This window comes from Callithrix jacchus, chromosome 15 (genome assembly GCF_049354715.1).
Source record: "Callithrix jacchus isolate 240 chromosome 15, calJac240_pri, whole genome shotgun sequence".
In the NCBI taxonomy this organism is placed as follows: domain Eukaryota; kingdom Metazoa; phylum Chordata; class Mammalia; order Primates; family Cebidae; genus Callithrix; species Callithrix jacchus.
The window spans coordinates 71,619,622-71,641,119 of NC_133516.1; the positions used below are offsets into that span (position 1 = coordinate 71,619,622).

General features: G+C 41.5%; 2 protein-coding genes and 1 long non-coding RNA gene across 12 annotated transcripts in view; 2 read left to right on the top strand and 1 right to left on the bottom strand.

The window, feature by feature from the left end:
* The first annotated feature begins 883 nt into the window (after positions 1-883).
* CCDC174 (coiled-coil domain containing 174) lies at positions 884-21,473 on the top strand. The gene is made up of 11 exons (XM_002758654.7): positions 884-1,005; positions 3,367-3,471; positions 4,473-4,573; positions 7,905-7,963; positions 10,271-10,448; positions 13,762-13,857; positions 15,664-15,806; positions 16,278-16,372; positions 16,865-16,997; positions 18,744-18,896; positions 19,772-21,473. The coding sequence occupies exons 1-11, from the start codon at positions 964-966 to the stop codon at positions 20,047-20,049; spliced, it is 1,383 nt and encodes a 460-aa protein (XP_002758700.4). The 5' UTR covers positions 884-963; the 3' UTR covers positions 20,050-21,473.
* On the bottom strand, positions 10,447-21,085 carry LOC118147685 (uncharacterized). Of its 2 annotated transcripts, XR_013527519.1 has the most exons (4): positions 20,920-21,085; positions 15,975-16,424; positions 14,527-14,743; positions 10,447-13,482 (listed from the first exon to the last, which is right to left on the bottom strand). It is a non-coding gene; the product is annotated as an uncharacterized LOC118147685 (long non-coding RNA). The 2 variants fall into 2 exon arrangements; XR_004734120.3 differs by lacking the exon at positions 10,447-13,482 and having other exon boundaries at positions 13,851-14,743.
* C15H3orf20 (chromosome 15 C3orf20 homolog) overlaps positions 20,566-21,498 on the top strand; it is a 114,191-nt gene continuing 113,258 nt past the window's right edge. For 7 of the 9 annotated variants that reach the window (XR_008476836.2, XM_054245965.2, XM_054245962.2 and 4 more), the window contains exon 1: positions 21,176-21,430. The gene's annotated coding sequence lies outside the window, so the exon portion shown is untranslated. Of the gene's footprint in view, positions 20,840-21,175; positions 21,431-21,498 lie in introns of those variants that run through there. The other 2 variants (XM_035273753.3, XM_054245964.2) reach the window with 1 other exon arrangement.

Sequence of the window (21,498 nt, forward strand, 5' to 3'; positions counted from 1 at the left end):
TAGCTTCCCATCTCAATAGCTTTAACTTCATAATGTCTGCCAATTCCCTTTTGCTATATAAAGGTCGCCATATATCCAGATTCTGGGGATTCCAGAATAGGTAGACATCTGGGAGTGGGGGTGAGGGTGATTAGTCTGTTTACCATAATCATTAACATTTTTATCAAGACTAGCTCATTTAACTCATCTAATCCTCACTAAAACCCATGAGGTTAATAAAATTATATCCCCCTTTGGAAATTGAGACACAGGGAAGTTAAGTAACTTGCTCAAGGTCACGTAGGCAGTAAGCCGTGAAGATGCAGTTCACGTCCTTTTTTCTTTTTTTTTGGAGTTCACGTTAAGAGCTGAAATATCTAAAGTGGCACATAATAAGCACTATAGTAATGTAGTTCTTAGCTACTATTATTGATATTTCTGCTAAGATTAACATGATAATCCTTGTCTCGTACGCTCTTGTAAGAGCCAACTATTTAACGTTGAAAAGTGCCAGACAGCAAGTCCTCGAATTGTAGTTAAATTCTTCGGGTCTTCCCAAACCACGTTTTCCGAGACGCTAAGAGTTCACTCACTCAAGCGTCAGCCTTCCCCAAGATGGCGTTATTTTTGTCCCCAATCCCACATCCGCCCCACCTAATATGGCGTCCATTACTATCAAAAGCTGTATCTGGCCCTTCTCAACATGGCGCCCACACTAACCCTTGTTACCTTTCGCCCTCAAGATGACCTTATCAGTTAGCGTCAACCTCCGCACACTCTGACCTTTCCAAAATGGTGGCAAAGGCAATACGCATCATGCTCTGACCTCCTCAAGATGGCGTCGAGCTCAGAAACTCGCGTCGCAAACTCACGCAAACTCAGTGTCGCTATCGAAGACACTTCCGGTTGCGACGGAGGCAGGCTTTCGAGGTCTGCGGAGGATCGGAAGGGTCCTTTTTGGGGCCGGGACACTCCGACACGACCATGGACCGGAGGAAAAAGCCTTTGGACGTCACGGCCTCCTCGGTGAGTGAGGGTGTGTGGTAACGCCACGGGCTCCGGATTCTCCCTGTCTCGTCAGACAAAAATGTAGACCTAGCTTGTCTGGGGACCCAGACACCTCTCCCCTCAAACAGGAACCTCCGACGTGGTTTATCTTCTCCGACGGGGATGCGGTTCAGTTTTCTTACTTACAGGATCCTGAACTGGGCTTCTCTCCTCTGGTTTGCACCTGGACCAACCTTCACTCTTCAGACATGGGTCTGAACCTGGTCTCCCGTGGGTTACGAATCTCCGGGCCTCCCCTCTGCCTTGCCCGCAAGGACCTGCACCTCGCCAGCCTTCTCCCTTACAGTTGGGAAGAACCCTAGCCTCTTTTTGCTAGGCAGACATACCCCCTTCTAGGCTTCTCCTCCAATCCAGGAACCCCCAACGTCCTTCTAGAACTTTAGAGTGTGATTTACTCTGCAGGACCCGAGAGTGCCCAGCGTATCCCACCCTGGAACTAAACAGTTGTTAATGCAGCCATGGGTACCTGTGAGGCCTGAAAGGATGTAAGCAGTTTTATTAAAGTAGCTACTCTAGAAAGAAAACTTGTTCTAAGTACATATTTTGTGCCAGCACTTTATATGCACTATCTTATTGAACCCTCCCAATAGCTTTAGGAGGTAGGTGCTATGAATATCTCCGTTTTATAGATGATGAAACTGAGGCCCAGAAAGATGAAGTCGCTTTCCCCAGCTTACATACAGAAATCTTAGCGATAGCCGGGCGCGGTGGCTCACGCCTGTAATACCAGTACTTTGGGAGGCCGAGATGGGCGGATCATCTGAGGTCGGGAGCCTGACCAACATGGAGAAAGAAACCCTGTCTCTACTTAAAGTATAAAAAATTAGCCAGGCGTGGTGGCGCACACCTGTAATCCCAGCTACTCAGGAGGCTGAGGCAGGAGAATCGCTTGAACCTGGGTGGAGGTTGCGGTGAGCTAAGATCGCGCTGTTGCCCTCCAGCCTGGGCAATAAGAGCGAAACTCCATCTCAAAAAATCTTAGTGATAGACCCTTGATCACTCAGTCTAGCTGACTCCAAAGCTGCTGCCTTTTCATCATCGGAGCAAATTGCCCAACCTTTGATTTAATCTTGAATTTACGGTGGTATTAGGACGCAAAGGGAATACGAAGGAAAACATACAGGTGTTCCAATATTCGAGTCCCTTTCCTTGTCTAATACTGACAGTCCAAAATTAGCAATAATTGTAATAAGAATGCTATTTGCGAATTTACAATTTTTTGAGCATCTTTTAAAGTCCAAGGCAGTTGTAGAATAGGAAAATATGTGGCTGGAAAATTGGCGTGGTTAGGTAAGCTTAGAAGAAAAAAGAAGTTTTTCATTTATTTTTAAGAATTTACAATATTAGGGTCTGCAATGAAACTGCCCTTTGCATTATTAAATGGTTACCTTTTAAATCAGTTTCTTCCAGAATGGAAATTGAACTCAGCCATTTTCATTTTCCTTAAAAAATAAAGTGATTTTTAAAATATCTGATGATTAAGTCAGTGATTAAGTGTCCGATTTACAAATGCCCAACCATATAAGCAGCTGTACCTGGACCTTTAAAAAGGAAACTGTTATTATGTTCTTTTTTTGCAGCATAGGCAGGGGCGACTAATGTAGCTGAGGGAAAGGCACCAATATTCATCCAACTGCCCCATTCCCTTTGCCTTGACCTTCTTTCCTGTTCTTGAACATGTGATTCAGCCAAACTTACGGTTTTTGAAATGGATTAAGTAAAACGTGGAGCTGTTGTAATTCACCAAGTCTGTTTTATTTGTAGCAGTTAAACTAATGTATCTTTAAAGGCTCTGTTCAAAGCTTTCTCTGATCACTCTGCTCAGAAGGAAATGCTCCCTTATCTGAACTTGTGTGCTACTTTCTTCCAATCTAGAGTCATTTGTTACATTTTACTGGTATTATAAATTACCTTCCTTGTTACATTGTAGGCTCTTTGAGGCAGGGAGAATGTCTAAATCACGTTTGTATCCTGCTCTTCATTGTTAAGTGCCATGAGCAAACTGGGTTGCTCAGATAGTGTTGAAATAACAGCATTTCCCTGTAGAAATAATAAGTTGTGATGATTAAATGAATGCAGTGCTATTCAGAGAGAAGGTACTGAATAATGCAAGTGTAATCTGAAACTAAAAGATGCACACTTCATTAATTTCTTTTGCTTTATCACTTTCTCCTTGCCTAAGGAAAGCTTTGAGTGTTGAATAGAAATGCATTTGCAACAGAGGTAGAATGAAACATAACTTAGCTTAATTTTTATACTGGATTCTATGTTTAAACAATTTAATAAAATATTTTTGTTTACTTACTGCTTTTATTCTAGTTGGTAGATCTTAAGGCTGAACTCTTCCGAAAACAAGAAGAATTCAAACAAGAAAAACTTCTAAAAGATTCTGGTGTTTTTGGAAAACCAAAAACAACTAATAAGGTAAAAAATAAGATCGAATTATCTCCACTGGTTCCAAACATGGGAGAATTATAAGTGTTTTAAAATTGTCAGTGGTATCTATACACATAAATGTTAAGGAAAAATCTATCTTGTATTTGAATATCTGCATGAAATGTTATTAAAATAGAAATTAGTAAGATTATGTAAAAGTACATGGTCATGTGCTAACTCTAGCACTTCTTTTGGAAAAATGTGGATTGTTTACATTTCTCATGGAAGGTTATCTGGTTATATAGGTGTTATGTATCCAGATAGAGATAAATAATTAGATAATACAGGAATATAGCAGAAAATATTAGGGTGTTTGAGAGCTGGGAATGATTTTTTTCAGTTTTGGAGGCAATATTGTCTACTATTTGTATTAGTAATTCTCTGTAATATGTATATTTTTGTTAATCTTGACTTAGGTTGTAATCATTCAGGAGATAAAAGATAGCAGGAAGTGATTCTACACTCATAAAGGAAGTTCTTTGGGCTGGGCATGGTGGCTCACACCTCTAACCCCATCATTTTGGAAGGCTGAGCCAGGCAGATCACTTGAGCCCAGGAGTTCGAGACCAGCCTGAGCAACGTAGCAAAACTCCATCTCTACAGAAAATTAGTTGGGTGTGGTGGTTCACACCTGTAATCCCAACTACTTGGGAAGTTGTGGAGGGAGGATCACTTGAGCCCAGGATGTTGAGGCTGCAGTGAGCTGAGATCGCACCACTACACTCCAGCCTGGGTGACAGAGTGAGATCCTGTCTTAAAAAAATAAAAATAAAATTAAAAGTTTGTTATATAATTTAGGGCTCTTTTTTCAGCTCCTGCTTGCCATGTATAGTCAGCATCTTTGTAGGACACAGCTTATCTAGTTATCTCCGTTGATTCATAAGATCTCATGATCTCCTTTGTTTTTTTTTGTTTTTTTTTCTTGATGCACAAGTAGAGATTTTTGGTAATCATGTGGCTCTATTTTGTCTTCTAAAATTATTCTCCAGAAACCAAGTATCTGGAGCAAACAGAATGTAGGCGTTTCAAATCGAGCTGAGAAGGATGCTGAACAGAAGATTGAGGAACAGAAGACTTTAGACAAAGCAAGGTAAAGTTATAAGCTCTGGTAAATGTAGTTACCTTTGAGGCTACCCAGGCAAAGAAATGGAAGTTCAAATTTTGTTCAAGTTACAAATTTTATTTTTAACATCCTTCTAGCTCAGTACCCTATAAGTACTCTAAAAATAATATAATTTGCAGATATATCTGTAGTCTTATAAAAAGATTAGACATAGTCATAGTTTAAAAGGTGAAACATTCCTGCTTCCAGCCTTTGTTAGACACTAAGATTATCACACATTTCTAAAAAGTGTCCCCATGGTGTGGTTCCCCATGGTGTGAGCTAGGTGGGATGACATTACAATCTGGAAACCCTTAATGTTTTCCCTAGCCTTTTATTTTGAAAACTTCAAGGGTACATTGAACATTATAATATTCTTCACCTAAATTCCCCAGTTAACATCTTGTCAAATGTGCTATCCCTCTGTCTCTCTCTGTCACACACACATACGTATAGAGAGAGACTTTGTTAAGCATCACACTTTCCCTCTAAATCATTCAGCATATATCTTCTGAGAACAAGGACATTTTCCTACATAACCACAATACCGCTATCATACCCAAGAAATATAATACTGATAAAATAGTATTATCTATTTTATTGTCCATATTCAGGTTTCACCATTTGTCCCAGTATAATTATATACTTTATAGATTTTTTAAAAAATTTAATCCAGGATTCAAAGATTATATATACATTGTATGTAGTTGTCATCTCTGTTTAGTTTTCTTTAATCTGGAACAGTTTCCTTACCTTTTGGTTGTCTGTTATGCCATTAACATTTTTAAAGGGTCCAGGCCAGTTATTTCTGCAATGTCCCACAACCAATAAGAGTCACATGAAATGTTTTTGGTAAGAATACTGCATAGATGGTGGTGTGTCCTTCCCATTGAATCACATCAGGAGGCTCATAAGGTCAGTTTGAGTCATTATTGGTGATGATGAGTTTAATTACTTGGTTGAGGTATGTGTGCTTGGTTTCTCCATTGTAAAGGTGCCTCCCTGATTTGTAATTAGTAGTAATCTGAAGTGGGAAATTTGGAGACTGTGTGAATATCCTGTTTACCAACTGGTTTTCTATGCAATGATCTGTCATCATTGATGAGCCTTGATAGTTACCAGTTATCACATTGATGGTTTCAGAATGATTATTTTTCTAATTCTGTCATTCCATCTTTATTATTTTTCTAAAGAAAAGACAGCATCACCCTCAGAGAAAATCCCAAGTTACAATGTTTGGTATGACTGTTATGTGTGCTTTTGGATATACGGAATAATAAAATTCCTGTAGTTGCAAACAGTAGTTGCCAAGGTTGCTCAACAGTCTTGGGTCTGAAAATAGAAGACAGAATATTAGCCTATTTGGGGACTTTTTTTCTTAGCATTTGACCTGTCTCCAGCAGACCTCAGGCTTTACTTAAAGATATGATCAGTTTTGAGACATATTTCCACTCTTGGACATATTCTCAGAATGTTAATTTTGTCCAAAGGTTTCATGATCTTTTATTATTTTACTCTGCGTATCAAGAGTTTTTCTTGGCACTTTGCTGTGCTTTTTCTGTGCAGTAACTTTTATGTGGCACTTTGGTTTTGCTGTGCTGTGGGAGTCAAGACATCTGCAGTACATCTTCCTCCCTCCAGAGCTCAGAACATGCAAGCCCAGTCCCAGGCTTTTTTGAGGTGGAAGGCCTTGGGCAAGTTAGTTATCCATTAAGACTCTTTCTTTATGAAGTGAGGTGGTTAATACTTAGCTTACAAAGTCCTTTGGGGAATTAAAGGAGATACATAGTGTGTGGCACTTAGGGGTTGCAGGTAGTGTCCCTGCTCTCATGCTCTGAATTCCATCTTTCTAACTCACCAGAACAAATTGTTCTTTCAAGTCACTAGTGACATCTTCATCTACTAAATCCAGCGGTCATTTCTCTGACACCTTCCTTGATTTTGATTATCCACTTGTAGACTGTTCCTGATCCCTGAAAACTGTTGCGACACTGCACCAAGCTTCGTATCCTTTCTCATATGCCCTCGTTGCTGCCTCTGTCTCCGTTTTGCACCCTCTCTCTTTTGCTCAGCACCCTCTGCTCTACTTGTCCCTCTTTCTTGAACATGTCAAGCTCATTCTCACTTAATCTTTCCTGTTTCTTACCTGCCTCCCCTGCCCGCAAATCCTCCCGTGGTTGGCTGCTTCTTGTTGTAGAAGCCATAGTTCAGTTGTCATGTTCAGAGAGGTTTCTCCTGACTGCCCCTCTCAGTTAGTGTCCCGCCCACTCACTCTAACCTGACGCTTGTTGCTTCGTGTTTTGTTTGACTGTAAATTTTGTTTTGTTTTGTTTTCATTAAAACAGGAAGATCCTCTGATGACCCAGCTAGTTACATTAAGAGCCCTCCAAAACAGGGGTCTTAGAAGCCTGATATGAGTGAGCCGGTCCACCACACACTGCATTACTGCATGTCAAGGGGCCTCTGCTGGCATGCGTCTGTTTGTTTCATAGCTCCTCTTACTGTCTCAGATCCTCCTTTTCATTGCTTTGTTTATTGTCCTTCTCCGTCTCTAGAATAGAAACTCCCAGAGAAGGTGGGCTTAGTGGCAAGCTGGAGAAAGGAATCCTGCAGGGGTAGATTGGTGAGCAGACCAGCCAAGGAAGGGCAGGGCCAGAGGTCAACAGAGTCACCTATCCTAGCATGGCTGTGAGTCCTCAGTGCCTAAAACAGTGCTTGGCAGGTAGGAGGTATGCAATAAGTACTTGGTGAATGGATGTGTAAAATAAAAGAGGAATGTTTCTGACATGATTAAGAGTGATCATTCATGAGAGAACTCTCAGATGACCTCTTTGGGGCTTCTCTTTACCATCATTAAGTATTTCCAGAATAAAGAATTGCTTACCCTCTCATGGTCTGTGACCACTGAAAAATATCAGAATTACTGTGAGCAGAGAGGCTGCTTTGTTGGAATGCTAATGTTTGTTTTAAGTTGGCAGTTAAGTTGTTGGAAGCTTAAGTCAGTTTATTCACTTATTCATTCATCCAATATTGATTGAGAACCTATTGTGTGCCAGATATTATTTTAGGCCCTGGGACCCAGTGATGAATGAGAGAATACGGGCCATGCACTCATGAAGCTTGTGTTTTCCTTAGCAGAGCAGACATGGGGCAGGGTGGTCTGAGGGTCTCCTCAGGATGGTGTGGACTGTGCTAGTTGTGGTCGCCTTGACAGGCTGGGCCTAATGGACAGATGGTGCCTGTCAGGTAGGGAGTGTGGGGGCAACCAGGAGGGACAGTTATAAGACCATTTCTAATATTTGTATTTTTTTTCTCCTAGGGAAAAATTGGAAGAAAAAGCCAAATTATATGAAAAAATGACTAAAGGAGACTTTATAGGTAAATAAAATTATTTATTTCTACTTCACTTTCTGTAATTCATGCAGACCTTTGATATTACATTACTTGTTAAAATAACTAAGAGTAGATGGAAAATTTAGACATCAAAATTTTACTTTCTGTGGCTGCACAGAGACAAGAAAATCAGCAATATTTACCAATTGTCTGGTGGATGCCTGGCAGCATGTTAGGTACCTAAGAGGGGACAAACAAATACTGGAAGCAGATCCTCTGCCTCTGCCCTCAAGGCAGGATCGTCCAGCGGAGGAAAATGGCACAGCACAAAGCAAAGTTAGGGAACAAGGTCTGAGTAGGTTGCAGTTAACCTACAATTATAGCTGTGCTAAAACGGGGTGGGTGGGGCTGGGCGGAATTGTGGTTCTGTCAGGTTCTATAGTTATGTTTCTTCTTTCCCTATTTTCCCTCTTTTTTCTATTTTTTTTTCCCCCCTGTGATGTGCATATAATTGCTTTAAACCTATTTGGGTGTAGTGGCTCACACCTGTAATTCCAGCACTTTGGGAGGCCAGGAGTTCAAAACCAGCCTGGGCAACATAGTGAGACTCTGTCTCTACAAAAAAATAATTTAAAAATAAGCTGGACATGGTGGCTTATGCCTATAGTCCTACTACTTAGGAGCCTGAGGCTTGAGCCCAGGTGTTCAAGGTTATATTGATTATGCCACCACATCCTGGGTGCAGTGAGCTATGATCCAGCCTGGGTGACAGAGTGGGACCCTGTCCCTAAAAAACAAAAACAAAAAACTCCCTTTTCTCATACCCCCATAAAAATCCCAATCCATAATTAGACAATAGTAGAAGAGATTTTATGAGGCCATGCCTATTTCATTGCTAAAAGGCAGGGAAAGTGAATATGTAATCAGGGAAGTCTTTGAGAGAAGGTGGGCTTAGCTTTGGTAAGCTGGAGACAGGGATCCTGCAGGGGTAGATTGGTGAGCAGACCAGCCGAGGAAGGGCAGGGCCAGAGGCCAACGAGGCACCTAGCCTAGCATGGCTGGGACCCAGGTGCAATAGGAAAGAGGCCAGGCTGACCCTAGGTCATTGGCCGCTTCTTTCCAGGCAGCAGGGGCACTTTCCCTGTACAACAAGAGCCCAGCACAGGAAGGTCAGGCACTCAGCAAAGCTAGGCAGTGTGGGAGAGGCTTTGCCTTCTTCCTGAAGAGGCAGCAGGATGGCCGCCTACCAGGGGGCCTCGCTAGCTATGGCCTGATAGCTCAGACTACATCTCCCTTTCATTTCAGTTATTTTGTGGTTTTAAAAATAACTTTATTTTATTAAAGTCTTTTTCTCTTTTGACTCAAATTTTGCTTATATTGTTAATATAGAAATCAGATCCAAAGGGGTGTGAGTGTAGAGACCTGATTTTGTCAAAATCAGAAAGCCCACCTCCCAATGGATATGTTAGACCTGCAAGTTTGGCCAAGTTATGTTCTGGAGCCTCAGTTTTTCTTCACTCTAAAGTGGGGAAAACACCACTGCTTGTAATAGGGAGCCTAATGTTGGTTCAATATAGCTTAATCTCTGTCCTTGGAAAAAAAGACTCAAATGACTGTCCTAAATCCAGTGAAGTGAAACTTTAGGTATACATTATTTGTGCTATATGAGCTATCCTGGGTTAAATTAGGTAAGTCACGGATTGTTGTTTTACTTTCAGTGTGGGTTTTAGCTCCTCAAGTGGACCATAAGCCTTGTGGGCTGAGGGCGTCTTTCATATCTGTATGCCATTCAGGGCTTGGCTCCATGACTAGAATTGGTGTTTCTTTCTTTTGAGACTTCCCTTTAAGTTAGATTGGATTAGGTTATTGTTGGCTTGACAAGAACTCATATGACTTATTTTACCTGTATTATGATCTTTAAAACACCATACCACAACAATGTAATCAGAGTTAGTGATCCAGCCCACATTTTAGACAGATATATAACACCTAAAGCAAGAAGTTCTGCTGTCCTGATCTGATGACATGGAAAATTCAGTTTTGCTTCTGTATGATATAGTTGGTTGGATGAATTACATAAAATCAGACTGTTGTGTTATCTTAAAATGACATTCTAAGATGATACTGGTCACTCAGGTAGTGTATTGATGAGGCAACAGAAAACTCTAGGCTTTCTCAAGATTTTTTTGTGTAGTATATGTCAATTCCCAAGGTGGCTCTGTGTCTTTGTAAACGTTTGGGGAGTGGAGCTGTCGGGGTGATAGGGCCACCAGGCAATGAATGTGACTGCTTCTTGTCAATTCCATGTGTGATTTTACTCTTTGATGTCTGAAAATTGATTTTATGTCCTAGATGAAGAAGTGGAGGATATGTACCTTGTGGATTTCACGCAGAAGATCATAGACAAGCGCAAAGAAATGGAGGCATCTGGTGCCCGTAGAGATTCTCAAAAGGCAGGAGAAAGCGAGGATGATGAGGAAAACCTTCCTGAGAGAGAGATCTCTCCTCCCCAAGACCCCAGCGAAGAATGGTTGGTTATATCATGGATTAGCTCAGAGGAACATCCTCAGACTTGTGCGACATTTTGGGAGTGATTTTGTTGGGTTGTTGTGAAGCCATTTCTCTGTTATTCCCGGGTGTTCTTTCTTTTGAGACTTCCCTTTAAGTTAGATTGGATTAGGTTATTATAGATGTAAAAACAGTAGCTCAAATGAAGACATAATTACAATAATTACAAAGAATTATAACTACTGACTGGGCTCCTGCTGTGTGCCCCGCCCTGTGCCAGGCTCAGGGAGACTTTGTGGCTGGCAGACTTGGTTTGCTTGACTCACTAACATGAAGCAGTGTGGGCAGAGCGCCTTCCTTTTGTACCTTTCCTGCTGCCTTACGCATGTCCTTGTTCTGACATGGTGGAGAGTCATCATCTAGGAGAAGGAAGCTGGCAGAGGTGGTGCAGTATGTCTTACTCCGGCTGTGACGTTGTTTGGCAGTGTGGTGTGGGCCCATGGGCCTTGGACGGCTCTAGCCGCACTTTTTACTGGATGTATGATCCTAATTAGGTTCCTCAGTCTTTGAGGCTCAGGATCTCCCCTTGTAAAACAGAGATTATAATGCCTTATTCCTTTGCTTGAAACTCCCTTCAAATAGTAAGAGCATTCTGGGCTACACAAGAAAGTGCTGCCTGTGGAGTATAAAAAGGCATTTTGTAAACCTTTATTACTGACATTTTCCTGAATTTTGCCTATATGTAGGTGAAAACTAGTCTTTTCCTTAAACAGACTTAATGTATCCATAAGTAGAGAGACCAGAATGGGAATTCTGTTACAATGGTTTTTTTCTACCTAAGGTATTATTGTTTGGAAGCTTGTTCCACAGCGCTTGAAATTGCTGAGAGCTCTACTGATGCTCTGACAGTTTCCTGGGAACCCACCCTCTTGCCTTTGGGATCCTACTCATCCTCCCTTTAAGGTGCAGATATCTTCATCATGGCGGGCATTTGTTAGGAACTGCTCAGGACTCTGCAGCATGCATTGATCTTTTGTCAGCCTTTGACCCTGTGGGCAGTCACTGATGCGCTGAAGAGAGCAGTCCCGGCTACTGTGGATGGCAGAGAAACTGCATCTTCATTCCACTGAGGGTGTCCGTGTTGGTTCAGAAATAACATTCTCATTGGGATAAAACAGGTGTCGTCTTACCTACTTTCTTAAAAACTTATAGCTAAATAGTTTGATACCACTTGGAACAGGCTGCAAGCTATAAGGAACCAAAAGAGAACATATGAGTCTCTTCTGTTGATGCCTTTCTTCATCATGTCTTTCTTTCTTTCTTATTTATTTATGAGGCAGGGTCTCCACCCAGGTGAGAGTGCAGTGGCGTGATCATGGCTCATTGTAGCCTTGACCTCCTGAGCTGACACAATCCTGCTGCCTCAGTTTTTTATTTTTATTTTTTGTAGAAACAAGGTCTCACTATGTTACCCAGGCTCTTCTTGAAGTCCCGGGCTCAAACAATCTTCCCACCTGGGCCTCCGAAAGTGCTGGGATTATAGGTGTGAACCACCATCCCTGGCCTATCATTTCTAATCTCTAAGTGATTGCTTTCTCATCTGAAGTCAGGTAGCACTTACTATACTTCCTGCTCTTCGGGTATTACCTTTCATTTATTATTGACACATACCAGGCCTCATTATCAGAAAAAAATTTTAGCAAACTTTTGGTAGTCTTTATATACCCAGTGTTGTTAATAAGTGTTTCATGGGTGTGTGCCTTAACTTCCCCAGACCCTTGAAACATGGCATGGCTGTTAGTCCGCCTGTATTACCTTCCTTGCCTGACGAAAGCTTTGTTTACCTGCAGGGGTTGCTTAGAGGGTGATTGCTGATTAGGTGGAGCCATGGTTGGCTCCTGTCTTGCCACTTCTATTTAGTGGGATCTTTATGTTTTGGAGGCCTTCTCCAGAAACAATAGTCTATGATTGCTTTTCATAACAGAAATCTCATCTCCTTTGAAAGGTCTAATGTCTTTTTAAAAATTTTTGCTTATTAATGCCTGTGTGATTACAAGCAATTTTCCAGTGATTTGAAGAGTTTGGAGGGCAATTGAAGGTGTCACATGCCACCATATGGTGAAGGAAGACGCACTGCAAGCAGTTCTAACACTTTTTTTTGTTTGTTTTTAAATTAAGCTCCAGAATTGTAATTGCTTGTAAAATCCTTTTGGTAGTTAAATTCCAGGTGGTAGAAAATCTTTCCATAAAGATACTGTAAATAATTACACAGACCATCTGGCTAGATGGTTTTCTTCCCCCATCCATTTGGGAAGAAAATAAGAAAGAAAGAAACTGCTTGCTGCAGTCAGAGGTTTTATTTCTTGTGATAATCAGCTTCAGTACTGGAGTAAACACTCAGTTTTTAAATCACAACTAACAATTGAAATCAGCATTGCTTGAGAGGAAAAAAAATTGCTAACAAAAGCAAAGTCACATATCTAGCTGAATTGGTCTGCCAGCTAGTATTTATTGGACCCTTACTGTGTATTCAGTACCCTGCTAAAGGCTGTAGGAGATTATCAGCCCATAATTTAAAAAGTAAAATATCTGTTGAATCATAATGCAAATGAGATATTTTTCATGAAAATCTGTCCATATTTTCTATTGTAGAAAGTCAGAATATTTCGTTTTGCCTTGCTATCTGCATGGCTTAGCTGTCTCACTACTGTCTAGTTTGAGCAGAGATGAGGAGAGAGGTGTGGTGTTTGGCTTCCTCCTAATTAAGAAGAGTCCAACTCTGAAAAATACTGTGAATTTCTTACATTAAGAAATTGCTAATACATTGGGTAGAATTATACTAATTAGAGGAAATAAGAGAGCGAATAAAAAGTCAGACTTGAAGACTGTGAGAAAATGAGCAAGTTGAGAATCTCAGGCACAAGACAAAGTTATTAAGATACTGATAAATAGCACGTGCCTGTAGTCCCAGCTACTCGGGAGGCTGAGGCAGAAGAATCGCTTGAACCCAGGAGGTGGAGGTTGCACTCCAGCCTGGCAACAGAGCAAGACTCCATCTCAAAAAAAAAAAAAGATACTGATAAATATCTGGAATTGTCTCAGCTAGATTAAAGTAAGTTCATAAATGATCAAAATTATTGTCAATAGTTTCTAAAAGGGCACAGTGGGTTTATTGTGTGTCAACTTTAAAAAGCATATTCCTGTCAGTGGTAGTGGTCTCTTAGGTTGAGGGGCTCTTCTTGGTAGTGAGGCCTATCTTCACTGTTCACCAACTCCCTGACTTAGGGATTTGTATATGTGTACAAGTTCTTCATATCCTTTCACTTTCATTTCAGGGTGGATTATGTGGACTCTTTGGGACGTTCCCGGCGCTGTATGAGAAAGGATTTGCCAGATCTGCTGGAGATGGATAAAAATCTTCAGGGGAGACTGTAAGTGTGTGTGTATGCAGAGCTCTGCTCAGGTCTGAAATGCAACCACAGGGATTGTTTTGTGAGGGGGCTGTTTTATAATTAATGATCTCCATTGCTCCAGTAAGATATTTATATATACATACATCTATATATATATATATATATATATATATATATACACATACATACATATATGTATACACACATGTATATTCATATGTACATACATATATGTATATATGTGTGTGTCAATATTTACTGAAGCACTTTTTAGTGGTTAGCATGCATACACACACATAATCCACACTTGGGGAACAGCCTGATGACTGGTGGATGAGTAGAAGCTGTCTCTTTCACTTGGAAGGATGCCTGACTACAGAGTAACATGTATAGAATAAGCCGAAACCAGCAAACCAGCCATTGTGGAGAAAGTGGTTTGAGAATATGCGCTTGATTATCCCACAAGCAAGTGCCTCCAGGGAAAGAGCTTATTCACTTTTTCTTTATGCATTGTTGCATTTTTGAAGTAAGAGCCTTATAACTAGATTTTTCAGCAGGGCCTAAGACCTAAGAGATAACTCTAAAACACAAGACCTAAAGAGATAACTCTAAAACATCCAGGGGAATAAATTCCTCTTACCACAGGGACTTTGGAGTCCCTGTGGTAAGTGTTGGGAGAAGCTCTACCTTGTCTGAGTTCTCCAGGTTCAGGCATCTTGCAGGTAGCCCTTGGCTTGGCACAAGAAAGGGAGAGTAGAAACCTTGAGCCTCTCAGGGCCCAGCTATCTGTAAGGACAGGATACACCGCCCAGGCCATAGTGTTAAGCAGTTTTCATGCCTCTGGATGAGAGACCATCTATAGGAGTCCCAGAGTTCCTCCTCTCATCTGTTCAGCCTGGGACCTCTGTGAAAGGAAAGTTTTTTTCTCAAGTGCTTATGCAAGATGCTATCATGCTAATATAACGAGAATGGTGCTTGATTAAGAAAGTTGAAGGCTGGCCGGGTGAGGTGGTTCACACCTGTAATCCCAGCACTTTGGGAGGCCAAGACAGGCGGATCACTTGAGGTCAGGAGTTCAAGACCAGCTTAGCAAACATGGTGAAACCCTATCTCTACTAAAAATATAAAAATTAGCTGTATGTGTTGATGGGCGCTTGTAATCCCAGCTAATCAGGAGGCTGAGGCAGGAGAATTATTTGCACCTGAGAGGCGGAGGTTGCATTGAGCTGAGATTGAACCAAGATTGCACCACCGCACTCCAACCTGGGTGACAGAGCAAGACTAGTCTCAAAAAAAAAAAGAAAGAAAGAAAGGTGAAGGCTGTTTTACTGGTTTTCCCAGCAGTATCGTGGGTCAGAAGCCTCAGTTCTGTAGAAGTTCAGAAGCCTGTAGTTCCCTGTATTCTTTTTTTTTTTTTTTTGACACAGAGTCTTGTTCTGTCACCAGGCACCAGGCTGGAGTGCAGTGGCACAGTCTCAGCTCACTGCAATCTCTGTCTCCTGGGTTCAAGCAATTCTCCTGCCTCAGCCTTTCGAGTAGCTGGGACTACAGGCATGCACCACCATGCCCAGCTAATTTTTGTGTTTTTTAGTAGAGTCGGGGTTTCACCATGTTGGCCAGGATGGTATGGATCTCTTGACCTTGTGATCTGCCCACCTCGGCCTCCCAAAGTGCTGGGATTACAGGCATGAGCTGCTGCGCCTGGCCTAGTTCCATGTATTCTTTATCAAATAGTGTTATTTATCCGTGATCCAACTGACTGTACTTAAGAACTGATATCTTAGTCCTTATCTGAAGATAGTTTTTGCTCTGTTTTCCTGCTAGTTTTATTAGTCCTGCTAATGAAAAAACCCTATTATCTGAAGATATGAGAAAAGAACTTCAGCGCCAGCAATGGGAGGAAGAAGAAAGGGAGGCCCTGAAGAGGCCCATGGGGCCCATACATTATGAAGACATTCGGGAAAATGGTATGACTATTTTTTGCAGCTTTGCAAATCTTTTTTTTTAATCTTAAACTGATGGCAAACTCAAAGGGAAGTATTCATAAAGCAATAGCTCTTACGTGGAAATTAAAGATCCTGCTTTGGAAATTGAAAATACCTCCTTTGTTCACTTTATAGCTTTTAAATACTCACATTGGGAATATCTTCCTGACAGAGGGTCTGGTAATCCAAGGGATTGTTCCCCAAGAGAAGTGGAGACAGCCCATGACTGAAAGCAAATGACCCTTTGTTATGCTTCCCTAGGCAAACAGGACAAAAACTTGATCTAACATTTGTGTTTCTTTGCTTTTTTGTTTTTTGCTTAGCTGTTTTCTCTTTATTTTTAAAACTTGTGCCAAATATCACTGTTTCTTTTTGCTTTGGTAGGAAATGTGGCTTGAGTGTAGTTGAGTATCAGGACAGTCTGATCTTTTGGGTAATTTGGACTTCTTTCAGAGGCCCGGCAGCTTGGCGTTGGTTATTTTGCCTTTGCCCGAGACAAAGAGCTGAGAAACAAGCAAATGAAAACCTTAGAGATGCTGCGTGAACAGGTACACATAAATCCCAAGCGGATGTGAGCAGTTGGTTTCTTGCTGGACCATACTGCAGAAAAATTTAGTAAATTAATTAGAAATTAAAATTGATATTCAGAATTGCATAAAGGTAGTTGCATTACTGTTTTTGCATTTCAAACTTTATAACTGCTTACAAATAAATCTGGTGCCAAATGTGGTACTTTTGGAGTGGCTTGGATGGGAAAATAGAAAGTTATTTAAGGGATTAAGGTGTAGAAAGGAATGGTTTGGATTTCTTGAATGTTAAGGCTTGCAAGATGCTCTGTGAACCCTTATGAAACTTTGTAAGACATCAGAGGGTTTGTATAAGAGTACTTCATAGGGCTTCATTGTGAGGATCTCAAGAATAGCTTCTTAGAGGTGGCCTGAAGATTAGTTAACTAGTCTATTTTTAGAAAATTTCATCTTTTTGAATGGGAATACTGCAAATTTAGTTTCAAGTAAATAATATTCTGATTTTCTGTTCAGACTACAGATCAGAGAACGAAACGAGAAAACATAAAGGAAAAACGAAAGGCTGTCTTAGAGGCAAGACTTGCCAAACTTCGACAAAAAAAGATGAAAAAATCAAAAGAAGGTGGAGCAGAAGAAGAAAACAGAGGTATATCATGGCTATGGTGCTGAACTTCAAAGGGGAAAATTTTAGTTCCATTGATGTCTTGTTAATAGGGCTGGCAATGTGAAGATTAATCATTTAGTTTTATATCTAAGCAAACAGTATACCTTTGAGGTACCGGCAGGAGCAATTTTTATAACCAAAATGATGCAGAATGACACTCAATATTTGTAGGCTTTAAACCAAGATATGAAGCAACAATACATTGTGTCACGTCTTAGAATGGCACGGTCTTATAATTGGGACTTAGAAAAAAGATATTTTAAGTTAAAGTTTAGTTGTGAGTATATATGTTTTAGACTTAAGTTTTTTGCTATGGCTATAGTTTTTATTGGTTATTGTATATATATTCAAAGAAATTTATATTTATAAAGTTACATAGTAAAAGAATTTAGAAATATGAATATTGACAGCTTGCCAAAGCTTACGAAAGAACTGTGCTCCAGAAGTTGGTGATTTGGAACTTGGAGCACAGTTCCCCTTGGAAACACTATTACATGCTGTGTCAGACTAGCTTAGAGTTGTGGTAGTATAGGCTAAATTGCCATCAATCTAGAGACTTCTACATAGAATGGCTCCAACAAATAGAGATCTGTTTCTCTACTTAAGACCTTGGAGATGGGTGGGTGAGTCGGTATCCAGGGCAGGGTAGTAACTCTCTCCCAGATGGTCATCTAGTCCCAGACTTCCTCCCGTCTTGCTATTTCTGCCATTCCCTAGAGTATTGTTCTCTTCAGCAGAGTCAAAGCTCGCTCCCCTGCTCACCTGTTCATGGTCCAGCCCAGGGACAGGCGGGAGACTGGGGAGGGGAGCCAGCTTTCTTTTTAGAGATGTCAGTGGGAAGTTACATACAACCTACGCATTTACATCCTGCTGGCTAGAGCTCAGTCCTGTGGGCCACACCTCAATGTAGGAGAAGCTGAGAGACGGCCACTCCAGCAAGGTCGCCCCATGCTCAACTGAAGCCTGAGGGCATTCTATTACCCAGAGGAAAAGGGGGAGTGTGGTATGAAGGAACATACAGCTGTACAGCTCTCACAAAGCTTATGTGAAGCCATGGGCCATTTCCTAATGTCTGAACAAAACAGACCAGAAACATTTAGGAATTTGAAAACCATCTGTTTAGTTGCAAATAAATGCTCTCTGTATAACATGTTACGCTATTTAGATTGTTTCTCTAATTTTGCTCTATCTCCCGAACACCTGTCATGTCCAGAAAATGTGAAGCACCACCACGGTGTTTTTTAAAAATCCATTTTTTTTTTACATTTTAAAAATGTGGCCAAAATGAACAGCCTACACCAGACCCCAGCTCTTCATCCTGCTGGCTCTACTTGTTTTGCCTGAAGTTGTGATGTTAGTTGAGTGATTCGTGGATTTCTGGTCCTGCGATTGCCAGTTTGGAGAAGCAGAGTGGCATAGTGAGGAGCACAGAGACTGAAATCCATCCAGCCCAGCCAAGGACCCTGGCGCATATCACCTTCTACCTGTGTACCATTTCTGAGCTTAATTTTCCCCCTCTATAAAATGGGGATAACATGGAACTAAATTTATTAAGATTGTTACAAGAATTAAATGACCTGTTATATGCAAAAGACTTAATCTACTACCTGAGATATGATAGGTACTTCATAAATACTGATGGTTACTTTTACTTTCAGGATTAGTGTCTTCTGTATTTTTAAAAATAGCCTTTGTTATAACAGTGTCTTATTCCCTTACAAAAAATAGATGGAAATGTTATTGGGCCTTTGCCACCAGAGCCAGAGGCTGTGCTAACTTCACGTCCTGCTGCCCAGAGTAGCAAAGTAGAAGTCATTGTCCAGGAGAGGAAGGACACTAAGCCTGGAGTGCCACACGTCCGGGAGTGGGACCGCGGAAAAGGTAAGGGAAGTGGGCTCTAAGGTGTAAGACCTCTCCAGTGAATGGAAAATGGTTTTTTTTTCCAGAAGCACTTGGGGTAAGTTTTAATGTCGTGCTGCCTTGTGTGGTTTTACAGCTTCGGAATGCCATTTCTCAGGACCTGCCTTTAAAGTATTATGAAGGTTTGGTGTTCTCGTGTGCTCTGTTTTTAGCAGCCTCTTTTTTTTTTTTTTTTTTTGAGTTGGATTCTCGCACTGTTGTCCAGGCTGGAGTGCAGTGGCGCAATCTTGGCTCACTGTAGCCTCCACCTACCAGGTTCAAGTGATTCTCCTGCCTCAGCCTCCTGAGTAGCTGGGATTACAGTCACCCATCATCACGCCCAGCTAATCTTTTGTATTTTTAGTAGAGATGGGGTTTCACTATGTTGGCCAGGCTGGTCTCAAACTCCTGACCTCGTGATTCACCTGCCTCAGCCACTCAAAGTGTTGGGATTAGAGGTGCAGTGAGTCACTGCACCTGGCCTTTAGTGGCCTCTTTTATTTCAGTTGAAAATGGTCTTCGTGCCAGTGTGCTAACCTGGATTCACACATGGTTCTGTTGGACATTTTTTCTATATGAAATATCTTCAATGTCATGTCAAACAGATGATTTTTCTATATTTCTCTTTTTCTGTATTTCCCATCTGTAAGTAGTCACTCCCATTTCTTAGCCTGGTCTTTTATACTCTTTGTAGGTATTACTTATACCTTGTAATAGAGTTTTGCTATTGCCATTATTGTTCTCTGGATAATTTGTAGTGGCTTTTAAGAAATATATGAAACAATTAGCTAATAGTAACAATAAATTCAACTGATTTATCAATCAGTTCTAATAGTTTTCTTTCTTATTTTTACTAGAATTTTCCTTTGGATACTGGTCAAAGAGGCAGTCAGATCTCCGGGCTGAGAGAGATCCTGAGTTTGCCCCACCATCGGATTACTTTGTGGGTCAGAAGAGAACTGGTTTTTCCAGCAGCCAGCCATGGAACAGGCCTGGGCCAGCACAGAGTGCTGGCCACGGGCCTAGCTCTGCACATGCATCACCCACTCCTGTCCCTGACAACCCACCACAAGCCCCCACAGTCACTTTTGAAACTTTGGATGACATGATTTCCTATTACAAACAAGTGACATGAGCTTTCAAAACACCGACTTGGGTTTGTACTTTGACAATGCCTTTCTCTCCCAGAGGGGGAGAAAAACTTGAGGAACTGAATTGTACCTTTGTCCTATCCTTTCCCTAGGAGGCACAGACTTCAGGTTGGATTTGTCAGCAAGGAGAAAAGTCATAGAAACGTTGGCCATTGGCTGTTCATTTTTTTCTAAGTGGAATAGAGACATACTACCTGGATTTACATGTGAACTGCAATAGAATAGAAATATCCTGTAAAATTTGGCACTGAGATATAACCCTATCTGTTACATATCTACTCCCATGACTTACTCATATTTAAGGGTTCTTTTCCATTCCTTTTGCAAATACTAGCATGCAGGTGTCTATTCCAAGGGTTCAGCTTCCAGATCAGCCAATGGAACATAGGTCAGGAGGAATTTCTCCCTGTTAAGCAGTGGCAAATGAGGGGACACCTCATAGCAGGCAAAATGCTCTGGTCTCCCAGAGGACCCGGAAGTAATTATATAGGAAATGATGAGGAAGACCAGGAGGAGCTCTTTGTAGTCCAGAAAGGTAGAAGTGGGAGCTGTGTACTTACTTTTACTGCCATACCATCCTATTACCCACACTCTTGTGCGCAGCAGGCATTTGATAATGTGTGTTAAATGACTGGGATATACGTGGAGGCTGCTGGACCTGGTCAGAGACTGATGTGCCTCAGTGGCAATGGTTAGAGCTTTCACTCCCATGCTTGGCTTCCTCACATTCAGGAGCCTGACTTGGATCAGAGTTGGAGTTGCACAGTGGAACAGGTGGGTCCCCATGTCATTAGTAACAAGGAGAGGGTTGGGGGTGGGCAGGGCTCCAGAAAGCAGGGTGCCTGGGCACTCACCACATCCTCTGCCTGCCACACCTCAGAGGGTTCCTACAGCTGCTGATAGGCAGTTGACTAGGACCACAGGGCTCCCACAGCTGGTTCTCAGGCCAGTGAGTGCTGTGAGAATATGGTAGCACAAGTCCTTGATGTGCCCTGAAGAGTGGGAAGGAGAGAAGTGAGTGAGGGAGCCTGTCTCCCCATGGTCCTTTGTGATGACATTGTCTCTGTTCCCGCAGTGCTACAATGTGGCAGGGAGTGCCCTGTCCTCATTACAGATGACACACTGGAGCGTGGAGAGGGTTAGTGACTTGGGCAGGGCCATATGGTATGGAAGGGGCAGATCTCAGACTCCCAACACAATTGATATCTAACCTCCAGACTCAGATTTTCAGTGCTCTCTGCTCAGTCTTGTTGCCCTAGTATCAAGCAATCTGAGACAAACATCCTGAATTCTTACAAACTTATCTTAAAACTCCAAGGGTAAAGTTGCCAGTCCTATTAATGGTCATTCTGTCAGCCTAATCAGGTAATTGGTTTTTTTTTTTTAAATAAATATACATAAAAACCAACTAACCCAGCTGCCTTTTTTTGCAG